The sequence below is a fragment of the Oncorhynchus mykiss genome, chromosome 21 (genome assembly GCF_013265735.2).
Source record: "Oncorhynchus mykiss isolate Arlee chromosome 21, USDA_OmykA_1.1, whole genome shotgun sequence".
NCBI lineage: Eukaryota > Metazoa > Chordata > Actinopteri > Salmoniformes > Salmonidae > Oncorhynchus > Oncorhynchus mykiss.
The window spans coordinates 21,005,101-21,018,003 of NC_048585.1; the positions used below are offsets into that span (position 1 = coordinate 21,005,101).

The window sequence follows — 12,903 nt, forward strand, 5'->3', positions numbered from 1 at the left end:
CTCCAAGTGAAGCTGAATAGATTTACAATGTGATTTATTAGGTATCCACAAGTTTAAATACTTGAGAAATTATACTTAGGCATGACCTACTTTCCTTCAGAATATTTAAATAAAGATATCAGTAGCTGCTGTTAGAACTAGCATTGAATATTGGTTAGTTTCCGTTTGTAGATTCATATTCAGTACTTATTATTCATTTTCAAACAGCCACACATCTTAGAAGATCTGGCTTAGAAAGAAAATGGCTGCTTTAGAGTGTGCTGGTGCAGGGAACGCTAGAGAGCTGAGGAGCACTAAGGCAAGTAAAGATTTCTCGTTCAATCTCAATGAAACACTTTCCACTGTTACTGTACTCTCTAGAGTAGACAGCGGTATCAAAGCGCCCCGGGAACCGGCAAATGGTCACCTTAAACCCCTTAAAACTAAGGGAGGGTTCCTTGCGGGGAAAAACAGTGCTTTCTTACCAAACAAACCCAAGTGCCATGCAGAAACCACAGAATAATCATCCGTATGGGGTTGTTTTCACTCTCATTTTGATTTACGGGCCACATGAGGTGAAAGGGAAACTGAATAATTTGTCTTCAAATGTACAATAGAGCGGTTTGTTCCAGTAATGAGAACCTAAGCTGGTTAGGTGGGCCAGTTTAAGTAGGGTTATGGCACGGCATGAGTCTAGCTTAAGACCCCTTGAGAAGCAGGGTATCATAAAACAACTTCACTTCCTCCCCGTTCCTGCCTCCATTGATATTCATGGCTCAACTTCAGTGGGAGCCGAGATTAAGTTGAATACATTTGAATCAGCTTGATTTCTTTTTATTGGAGTCATGAATGTTCGCTACGTTAATGTCATAGCAATTTTAACCGCCGTATATTCTAGCTTTCAGGATCCCTGACCAAAATCTAGCCGGGAGGTGTGTGCAAATCAAATTACAATAACATAAAGGAACAGTTTTATAAGAATTTGTACAAAGAAAAAGTACATTCTAACTCCCACAATGTCTACAATATATCCTCGCTTTGTATCAGAGCAAGAATTTTGACATTGTAAATAACACAAATGATGAACGTGCGTGATATTAAGTGACAAGTTACAGCACACTGATGTCCTTGTACCCCCGCTGTTCCTCTGTTGTCCAGCAGCATTGTCCCTCTCACACAAGCTTGTTGTTGTTTCTGCTTACCAAACAATGTGCCACTGTGCAGAGTACCAAGGCTGCTGACCCTAAGCCTATCAGCGTGAACTGCACCGTCTCCAGCATGTCAACACGAGATAACAGCTCCTTCTTAAACCTGTCCGCTGTCTCGTCATCCAGGGATGCCGTCTGTGGAAACAGACAGTCGTTGAGGTGTAGCACGTACAGAAACGAGAGGTTATATACTCAGGAAATACTTTGGAAATGTGCCATAACAAACGCAAGTTTAAAAGTTTTAGAAGTAAGGCCTGGCAGCAGTAAGTACAGCTCAAATGACTTACCTCATTTAGCCAAACTATAGGGAGCACGGTGTAGTCCTTCACTTTCTTTAACACCCTGGAGAATATGTAATGAGAGTGAGATATCCTTGGATGAGTGTCTGTACATACAATAGTAAAGTACGGGAAAATAATAGACCGAGACATTAAACCTACGTGATGATCTTGGAGGGGCCGTACATCATGTTCACCTGCAGTCTCTTAGCGAACCTCAGACTGAACCCCGTGGTCTGACGGAAACAAACACCAAACACATTTATTCCCACAGCAGTTAGGCCTACTGTACTGTACACGCCAGCAACAGACAACCAGGATCTGTCAAAATCTAAATAGATGCGAGAGCAAAAAGATGTCGCTTATTGAGAGAACAGCACAAGAATACTATGCGTGCTAAGACTTTTTTGGGAGCATATTCACGGATGACTGCATAGTTGGGAAGGTCATTTGACATCTTCTAGAGGTCAGAGGTGAAAGGTGAATGGACGCAGGGCTCTCACCGGTTCCACATCCAGGAACGTGACGTGATGCTCCTCACTAGGACCAAGGCCCTCTACATCTTCAATCAGGTATGGACTACCATGCAGGAAGTGAGGCAGGGAGATGTAGACTGGTTGTCCTGGTTGAGAATATCAAAGATGGACACGTTGATCACCTGGTACTGTACACAGGGCATGCTTACAGTACGTGTAGAACCCACAGTTTTCCCTGACCAGGAAAAACTCTGGGACCTGCTTGTAGTCCAATGGAACTACAGTAAATGCTAGTTGCTATTAACCCTTTATTGCTCCTGTAAGTCTCTCTGGATAAGAGCGTCTGCTGACATGACAAAAATATTAATTTATTAGACTTCTGTGCCATTCATACAGTGCTAATAGATCATATTATGATTTTTATCTGCTGATGTCCAGCAGTGCAGGAACCAGTTAGTGACTGTTGCCCGTGTCCCTCACCACGAGAGGAGCTAATGTCCAGGACTCCGGCCGATGTGCAGTTCTTAGAGACCACGGAGTCCGTGCAGAAGCACTGATTGTCTGGGTTGACTGCAGGGGAGGCTAGGGTGAGCGGGGGCAGTTTGAACCGGTACACCTCGATCCCCTTCAGGTTCAGGCTCCTCTCATACTCAGCTGACACAGACCTGAAGACATTGAAGAAAAGTGCTTTTATGAGACAAGGCTCTTTGTTTTTTCCAGGGCCTGACCTCTTGTGGTCATGATTAAAAGGGCATCTTCAAAAGTGATGGGAATAGAAGATCAGGGGCCCTACTTAGTGAAGAGTTCCTTCCAGACTTTAAGGGGTATGATAAACAAGTAGTACATTTCTATTGACTGTATGACGGCAGTGAACAGGATTAAAGCTGATAGAAGTTGCTTTACAGACTAGGGCCTCTGCAAAACAGAATCAGTTATCATCTCCACTTGTCTTTGTATACCATAACACCAGTCTACATGAGATCTGAACATTGATGTGTTATCATCTCCACTTGTCATCGTATACCGTAACACCAGTCTACATTAGATCTGAACATTACTTTCCACCCCAATAGGTAAATGATCACTCCACCTGCTGATGTCAGGGGAGAAGAAGTACAGAGGCTTCTTCTTGTCCAGGAAGGGAGAGAATGACGAGCCATCTGATGAAAATAGTCAGAACAATGGTAAAGAACATAGAATTGAATATATTAACCATGGGAGTATAAGATGATTTAGTAATGATTCTCCAGTGTTCTTAATTGATTTCTTATGCATTTGAAATGTTTTGGTTGTGTGAGTAAAATGTAATTCAACAAGACAGTGATTCAATGCAAATTGTTTGCTGCCTGGGTATTTGGGTGACTGTACCTGTGCCGTTGATCATGTCGCAGTATGTGTTGTTCCAGAAAGACACCTTCCTATTACAGAGAAATCAGTAAAGCCATCAGTTATTGGGTAATACGACCCAGACAAAAACTACCTACATTCAGGGGTGGATTGGGACAATAAATTGGCCCTGGCATTTCAAACATACCAGCATATTGTTTTCCTTGAGGCCCCCACACCGGCCTATTTATTTTCTTTGAGGCCCCCATTATTAGCCAGATCATTATTTGGGGCACAAAAAAAAACTAGTTAGACAGGCCTACTGTGCTATAAATGGACCAGCCCATCTGGCTTTTGCCCAAAATACCAGATAGCCAGTCCGCAGCCTGCCTACACTCACCAAAGACCTGTGGTTTTACATGGTTTGCCAGGAGAATTCTACAGATGATGCTGTAAATCCATGACGCCATTAGACTGAACTGACAATATGGACGGTACGGTAACGGTAACAGACTCAGATGTTTCACTTTAAGATGTACGCCAAACAAAAAGCATTGATTTCAAAGTTTAACAACAAACCATGCAACTCTATGCACAAGGACTACTTTGAACAATTTACACAGAAAATGTCACAAAACAACGTTTACTAGAACTGTGCAGATGCACATTTTTCTAACAGAATTACAGTTTATTTATTTTTTATTTTGTTTATTGATATTACAATAGGTGAAGTGGATTTACATCTGGTAACGGAAAAACGGTAAGAGAATTACATCATGGGTCCCTGTTATGATATGGGGGGAAGATTAGTGTGTACTCATTGCACTATTTAGATTCAACCCTCACAACAACTCTCCATCAACTTCAGTGTGTGGAGGCTCAAGATAGACTCACTTTTCCCCCCGCCAGCTGTCAATGATAGACACTTTAGAGATGTCATCCTTGCCCGTGAAGACATTGTATGGCCCATCATATGTGCCGTTGTACTGAGGAAACAGCACATCACACCATAGTACATGACATTTCATTAAGTTATTCTTACATTTTCAGTGAATGTAACATAAATAATGTAGATTGGTATTTTTTAGAATAACGTACATATAAAACGAAATAAAGGATTTGTATTATTATATATAGGGAAGGTGTATGAAAATAAAGGATTTGTATTATTCTATATAGGGAAGGTGTATGAAAATAAAGGATTTGTATTATTCTACATAGGGAAGGTGTGTGAAAATGATATGCTGGTGAGCTTACAGGAAAAAAGAGGCCCAGTGTCCCTTTCAGAATGGGGTCTTTGTAACCCCAGAGTATTTCCCTCACTGTCCGTCGCTGGAAGAGGGAGACATTGTTTAACTTTATTGCAGCTTCCAGTACCCATGGGGGTAACAACTTGTACCCACCCTGAAAGGAAGGAGAAGAAAAAGGAAGTTGCATTTCCATGATTCAAAACGAGTACATTACATAATGTCAGCACACCTGCATATTACTGCTTCCCCAGCTCATGCAGATAGAGGATTGCAACAGAAAGGTTTTATGACTGATGTGGTGACGTGCGAGAGAGGGCTGTGTCCTACAAATGGTTGTATTATTGACTCTAACCTCATAGATCCTTAAACATATAGAATACAAAGGTCCCGATCTGTTATCTACAGTGCCTTCGGGAAGTAGTCAGACCACTTGACATTTTGATTGGTTACAGCCTTGTTCTAAAATTGATTAAATAAAACAAATACTCAGCAATCAACACACAATACCCCATAATGACAAAGCATAAACAGGTTTTAATTTGCAAATATATAACATATAAAAACAGAAATACCTTATTTACATAAGTATTCAGACCCTTTGCTATGAGACTCGAAATGAAGCTCAGGTGCATCCTGTTTCATCCTTTTTCTTTTCTCTTTTTCTTTAATTAAAAAAATAATAATTAAATGCCCGCTTTTCTCCCCAATTTCGTGGTATCCAATCTTGCATTGTGCCCGGCCCGCCACAGGAGTCGCCAGTGCGTGATCGGACAAGAACATCCCTGCCGGCCAAACTCTCCCCTAACCCGGACGACGCTGGGACAATTGTGCGCCGCGCCATGGGTCTCCCTGTCGGCTGCGACAGAGCCTGGACTCGAACCAGGATCTCTAGTGGCACAGTCTTAGACCACTACGCCACTTGGGAGGCCAAGATGTTTCTACAACTTGATTGGAATCCACCTGACAGTGCATGTCAGATCAAAAAACAAAAACCAAGCCATGAGGTCGAAGGATTTGTGATGGTCATTCTGAAAGAGCTCTAGAGTTCCTCTGTGGAGATGGGAGAACTTTCTAGAAGAACAAGCATAACATAACTTATGTTGTGCTCATTTAATCCAGACACTTGGTTCCCTTCAACCCCAGCTCTCCTTATTGTCCTTTTTCTCTACTCCAGACAAAGGAACCTCGACAGAGGTGGAATACACAACATCCACTCAGACAGGTAGAGAGAGCCATCACAAGATAATGAGGTGTCACCCACTTACAGCCACAGCCAGGTTGAGGGAGGTGACACTGTCCTCCTCAGACCCCACAGACAGGGAGGGCTCAAATATGGCCCCCGCAGGGAGCAGGAAGGAGATGGTGTGGTTCTCTGGGTTGGCCGTGATGTTCTCTTTGGGCAGGTACCGCGTCCTGATGGGTAGAGAGACACACACGGACGAGTGTCACCCACCCTTTCGTCTCCTGCTTTCTCACCCAGTGACTTTTAATCTCTCGTACATTATATCATATTAGATTGGATTCTAGATTAGATGTATTCAAATATAGGTGTTTTCTCTTCATCTATATTAGTAGTAGATATTAAAGAGCAATTTATAATTCAAAGTCATCCAATTATATTTAGAATACAAAGTGGAGATGAACAACACCATAGGTTTTCTTCCTCTATACAGCATTGAAATCACCTAACAGAGATGATGCACATCGTATATACATCATTTTGTTGATCTTTTAGAGGCATCTGAGTGAGTAGGGACCTACTTGTATGTGTAGGGCCCTTTCTCCACCAATGTGGGCTTTGACCCATTCTCCACCACATCCTGTGGGTTCTGCACGTCAAAGAGCCAGAACTGTCTGTAGACAGGTGTGTCTGCAGACACCCAGTTGTCCCAGGCTGTGGTCCCAGGCTCGATGACCGATTCCTGCATTCACCAGACAGACAGAAACACTTTCTATACAGTGTCCTGATTTTAAGTAAAGCAGCAATCTTTTCACGCATTTATTTAAGCTATGTCAACTTTTTTAGATGCATTTGGAAAATATGACCTGGGACCTGCAAGAGATTGAACAAATGAAGATGTTTCTTTCACTTACTGTTTAGAATCTACTCTCATGTCCCTTTCTCGCTAGCAGCAAACCACTTTTTCCTAAACGGACCTTTTGGAAATCCAAAATGGTTACAGCTCTAGCCAGCTGACACTCACCTTTGTAACAGTCTCACGGATGATATTGTTCCCCACGGGGATAAGGATTATACCTAATATGGCCACTGCAATTCCAGCCCCAATTCCAGCCTTTAGCCCACACAGCTTGTTACAGCAACCCATGGTGGTGTGTGTTTCTATCTGTGGTGTATGTAGGTCCCAGCAGCAGCCGTGCCAGCGGAGAGACCGAGAGACTGAGACTGAAGGACAAGTACAGACAGATGTAGCTGGTCCTAAACCAGGCCACCTACTGATAAGAGGTATATAGTAATGTGACAGCTGGGGGTTGAAGGTTGGGTGATGATGACTCCTGACCTACAGATATCACTACACTACACTAGCTGATTGGAGCTCTGCTTAACTGAGGAGGAGTCAAGAAGGAAGGATATGCTCTGAGAGGAACTGTGATTTCTGTACCTATAAATACAGAGCAAGTCTCTGTATATCATGTTGTGTTAATTGGATATTCTATTCTAATATTATTTCCTGATGGTATGTGGGTTGCTTTATACCCTCCCCCTGCTTAGAGGAAGAGATGAGATGGTCACTGTTGGAGGTGGGTCGGAGGAGACGAATTGGGTACTTTTCAGAGAATATATCCACAACTCTATGTTTTCAATGGAATTTGCAGAGCTTTACTAATCCCATGCTGATATCAAAGAAGGAGAAGTGTAATCTTGATTATATGATTATGGCAAACCATGGTTATGACAGCCATAGATTTGAGTGATATTGGAGTTATCTTCTACCTCGGTCTGGTCTAATGTCAGGTCATTCAGTATGTGGGAGATTCTGTGTCACAAAATGCCCCCTGGTGTTACAAATACAGACCTACATCTTTTGTTGAACAGGTGTATTTATTATTGCAATACCGTACTGACATGCATTATTCAGGTGTTGTTATCTTAGAGTTAATAGGTTCCTCCTCTTCCCTCCAGGTGACCCTCTGTCCCACATCCATATCTCTACTTTACTAAACACCTTGACCCAGAGGAAGCTGGTGGGAGGACATATGAACTCAGCAAAAAAAGAAATGTCCTCTCACTGTCAACTGCATTTATTTTCAGCAAACTGAACCAGTGTAAATATTTGTATGAACATAACAAGATTCAACAACTGAGACATAAACTGAACAAGTTCCACAGAAGTGACAGAAATTGAATAATGTGTCCCTGAACAAAGGGGAGGGGGAGCGGTCAAAATCAAAAGTAACATTATCTGGTGTGGCCACCAGCTGCATTAAGTGATGATAATCTGCACCAGATTTGCCAGTCCTTGCTGTGAGATGTTGACCCACTCTTCCACCAAGGCACCTGCAAGTTCCCGGACTTTTCTTGGGGGAATGGCCCTAGCCCTCACCCTCCGATCCAACAGGTCCCAGACGTGCTCAATGGAATTGAGATCCGGGCTCTTCACTGGCCATGGCAGAACACTGACATTCCTGTCTTGCAGGAAATCATGCACAGAACGAGCAGTATGGCTGGTGGCATTTTCATGATGGAGGGTCATGTCAGGATGAGCCTGCAGGAAGGGTACCACATGAGGGAGAAGGATGTCTTCCCTGTAACGCACAGCGTTGAGATTGCCTGCAATGACAACAAGCTCAGTCCAATGATGCTGTGACACACCTCCCCAGACCATGACAGACCCTCCACCTCCGAATAGATCCCGCTCCAGAGTACAGGCCTCGGTGTAATGCTCATTCCTTCGACGATAAACGCAAATCCGACCATAACCCCTGGTGAGACAAAACCGCGACTCGTCAGTGAAGAGCACTTTTTGCCAGTCCTGTCTGGTCCAGCGACGGTGGGTTTGTGACAATAGGCAACGTTGTTGCCAGTGATGTCTGGTGAGGACCTGCCTTACAACAGTTATGGACATTGCAATTTATTACCCTGGCCACATCTGCAGTCCTCATGCCTTCTTGCAGCATGCCTAAGGCATGTTCGCAAACATGAGCAGGGATCCTGGGCATCTTTCTTTCTGTGTTTTTCAGAGTCCGTTGAAAGGCCTCTTTAGTGTCCTAAGTTTTCATAACTGTGACCTTAATTGCCTTCCGTCGTCTGTAAGCTGTTAGTGTCTTAACGACCGTTCCACAGGTGCATGCTCATTAAATTGGGAAACAGTGTTTAAACCCTTTACAATGAAGATCTGTGAAGTTATTTGGAATTTTACAAATTATCTTTGAGCGATAATGAAAAAGGGACGTTTCTTTTTTTTGGATGGGCTCATTGTAATGGCTGGATTGGAATCAATGGAACGGATTCAAACATGTGGTTTCCATATTTTTGATACAGTTCAATATAATTCATTCTAGCCATTACAATGAGTACATCCTCCTATGGCACCTCCCACCAGCCTCATCTGCCCTCCTGACCTGCCACACCCTGTTCTTCGCTTTTACGGGCACCAGGTAGCCTAGTGGTTAAGAGCTTTGGGCCAGTAACCAAAAAGTTTCTGGTTTGAATCCCCAAGCTGACTAAATAAAAAATATGTTGATTTGCCCTTGAGGAAGGCACTCAACCCTAATTGTTCCTGTAAATCGCTTTGAGCATCTGCTAACAGACACATCTTTATTTAAATGTATTTAATCCACAGGAGGATATCAAACTCCACCTGAAGATTCACTACAACAGGTGCACAAACCTGGGCCAAACATGACTAAAGCTTACGTGTGATTCCTTGTTCAACATGCCAAAGCAGCATATGCATTCTACATAATAAACTACGATCTGAAAGAGGCTGATCAAGCAAATGTTGATTGTCAACAACAAAAAATACTGTCAGTAAAATATTGGTTGAAATGACTGTCTTTCACACATTGAGATACTTCAGAATGACACCATCACCACAGCAGCCTACCACAGCTATGTGGTATTATGTGTTATTACACTACAGTCCACGGGTAAGGATCCTTCATCTACAGCACGTGGCTTCCTCCCCTCCAATTCTCGTTCTCATCTCCATTCCATATCCACAGTAAAAGTTCTACTCCTATTTCAATGTTTGGTCCATGCTTCGCAAACAGGCACATAAGCATGCCTCTCTTCATGTGAAACAATTTGGAATAGTTACAATATATTAGAGATGACATTAGAAGATGTATGCAATTAAATCTAGTGAATGCAGTTATATTTAATGACATTGCAAGACTGGGGTCATGACTAACATTACCATTTCGGATTACTGCCATGATTATTAACAGGCGCAAGGTTCTCAGATCTGTCTTGTTTGCTTTTCATTTCACATAGGTTGGAAGAGCTGTCAAAAGGTTTTTTTTAAGTGCTGTGAGCTGTACCTCTGTGGCGCATAGTGTCTATCAATGAGCTGATTGTTTAGGAATTGAATGAGTGTGCATTAACCCATTGAGACATGACATATCTAACCATGCAAATGATCAGAGGCTTGAAGATAATAGTTGCAGGATTTTGAACCCATGCCTCACATGACGGAGATGTCTGTGTTAACCCGTCCTGTTCTTTCTTCACCTTTGCTAATAGCCACGCCTTTCCTCCCCACTATCCCCAGGGGAGCCAGTGCCCCCATCTACCCCTCCCCTATGGGGTATCCCTACCAGTGCACCATCCTGGGCAACCCCAGCCCACTTACCAGATACTGGATCCAGCAACACCACCTCCTACTTCACCATGAAGGAGAGACAGACTGAGTGGGACTCAAACCCACATTGCAAGAAATGTGACCTTGAAGTGCTGGGTGTGTAAAACCCAGCATATACCTCATGAGCCACTCCTGAGATCTGACAAGTGCTCATCTGTGATATTTAACCAGACAAGTCTAGAACACTTAAATATAAACATCTTGGGCAAAGCTAGCATTCAAACCCATGTTGGAGTTGGCTTGCCACTCCAGCACTAACCTGTTGAGCTATCAAGGAACTCAGGGGTTCAGAGCTTCAAATGAGTATTCATAACTATGTTCTCTTCACTTGTATTCTCCACCAGATGGCCACCAGCATGATCCTGTGCAGTTTAAATGAGAGGCCACTGAAGGCACCAGTGTATTAGTAAGTGAAAAAGATCCCGTTCATGGCCAAGTCAATTTTTTTAAATTGATATCACTGTAACATCTGCTTCCAGCTCACACTCTCAAACACCTAGATCCCCTGAACGTAGCTCACTTTCCAGCTCACACTCTCAAACACCTAGATCCCCTGAACGCAGCTCACTCTCCAGATTCCAATCATCTGAATTATAATCACCTGTTCACTCACCTGCATGTCATTTACACACACTATTTAGTTAAGTTCTTTGCACCCCATCATTGTGAGGTATTGTTTGTTTTGTTGTTCTGAGCACTGGGGTTTCCGCTGTGATTTATGCCGCTTTTGTATGATAGTTTTTGCCTGTACTTTAGCGGATTTACTGTTATCTGCCTATTGCCTGATCTCCTGGACTAGGTTACTAGCATTTTCCCTGCCTGTACTGTTGCCCTTTTATAGCCCCTGTGTATGACCTTCTGCATGCCCCTGGACCCAGCTACGTGCCTCCTCCTGCGGTCCTTTGCAATAAACACCTGCTGCGCCCTGCACTTGAAACCTGTTCTCTGTCTCACCTTGTGTTCATTACAATCACAATATCTTTTATTTTGGATCTTGCTGAGGGCTTAAGCATATTCCGTTGGACAGCTTGGTGGTCGAGTGTTGGTTTGTGAAGATGGCCCCCTATGGTAGGAAGTAGGTTATAATGTTCATTCACAGCATCACAACTCAGGCGAAGGACAGTATAGCTAATTAGACTGCTGCCCAGGTGTGAGGTTAGAGGCTAAAGCCTAGAGAGAGTCACTGTCCAGCAGGTCTCAGCTCCTGTTTCCCCATCCTCAATGTCCTTGCCCACATCTGGGTCCTCAATGGTAGGAGTGATCTGTGGAGACAGACGCTTCCACAGCAGCCTTTTTTTATATATTAAATCAGTTTAAATTGAATTACATTTGATATTTGATATGCTCCTCAAACTTTTATCCAATTTGTTGACATGAATTCAAATTATCCAACAACTGGCTCACCAGAAAACTGAAATGGCAGCTGTACAGGAATCTTACTGAATAATTCCACCTTTGTTGTCCAGAAACAACAACCATTATTAATTTCTATGCAACTATCCCTCAAAGTGGGCCTGAATGTCTCACGTTTTGTAATATGATTCAATGGGCTTGTTGAGGTGAATGGGTGAATGGCTTCTTGTTGACCAGGTTGGCACGGGGATCTTCCCAGAGCCGGTCTTGGGGAGACCTCTGACAATCAGCACCTTCCTGAAAGCAGCCACTAGATTGATGGTCTCTCTGACCAGGCTCACCATCTCCATCACCACATCTTCCTGGCTATTCTGTAAGACAGACAGACAGACCACAGGTGGAGAACCACCTCCAACTGGGCACGGACATCCGAGAATGAAGAAAGTATCACCCAGAACAGATTAGTTGAAAAATGGGCTTTCCATTAGCCAAGCTGTAACACTGTATGGAGCTGTCTCATACCATGTTATAATTCTGTATCTACCTCTTATACTTTCCTCAGCACCTGGCCTGTATCTGTGGTCACAAAGGGAAATCTGTTTATAGGAAACCATTAGAATAGCAGGGGTCACCACCATTATTTTGCATGTACTCCTAAACATCCCCATTTGAAAGTAAAATGATATGTAAAAGGCATGCTGGAAATGTTCCCTGCATGCCTGGCTGGAAATAAATGAATGGAATGGTATCAAAAACATGTTTGGTACAATTACATTCACTCCATTCCGGCCATTGTTATGAGTCATCCTCCCCTCTGCAGTCTCATGTGATGCAGACTATTCATATGGAATCTCTATCAGAAGGTGGAGATGAGGTCTTTCCATGGAGTTTTCTCTATAAAACCACCAGGTGGCAGAAATGCAACTACAACTCAGGTGTTGCATACCCTTTTGATATTGTTTTATTCTGGAATTAAATGTTTTAATTCCAGAATTAATTTAATTAATTATATGTGTACTGTATATTAACTTTAGACGTAGGCTACTAGAAGCAAAGAATCTGGCTATGGAATAAGAAATCACGTATCCTTTAACAACCCTCATGGTTTGATAATGAAAATACATTATAACACCCTAGTAGCCTAATAATCTGCATGAACCGTATAATATATCTCTTGAGGTTTCTCTTGGGGGTGAATAGCATGTTTGCCT

The 12,903-nt window shown here is 42.9% G+C and overlaps 1 protein-coding gene across 1 annotated transcript; it reads right to left on the reverse strand.

Moving 5' to 3' along the window:
- Nucleotides 1-17: 17 nt before the first annotated feature.
- Nucleotides 18-6,997, reverse strand: LOC110499981 (platelet glycoprotein 4). Its single transcript, XM_021577070.2, has 12 exons — nucleotides 6,722-6,997; nucleotides 6,279-6,439; nucleotides 5,783-5,930; nucleotides 4,525-4,671; nucleotides 4,162-4,253; nucleotides 3,310-3,359; nucleotides 3,032-3,101; nucleotides 2,422-2,606; nucleotides 1,969-2,087; nucleotides 1,628-1,701; nucleotides 1,475-1,529; nucleotides 18-1,322 (listed from the first exon to the last, which is right to left on the reverse strand). Exons 1-12 carry the CDS (start codon nucleotides 6,842-6,844, stop codon nucleotides 1,152-1,154), a joined length of 1,395 nt encoding a protein of 464 aa, XP_021432745.2. The 5' UTR covers nucleotides 6,845-6,997; the 3' UTR covers nucleotides 18-1,151.
- Between the last annotated feature and the right edge of the window lie 5,906 nt (nucleotides 6,998-12,903).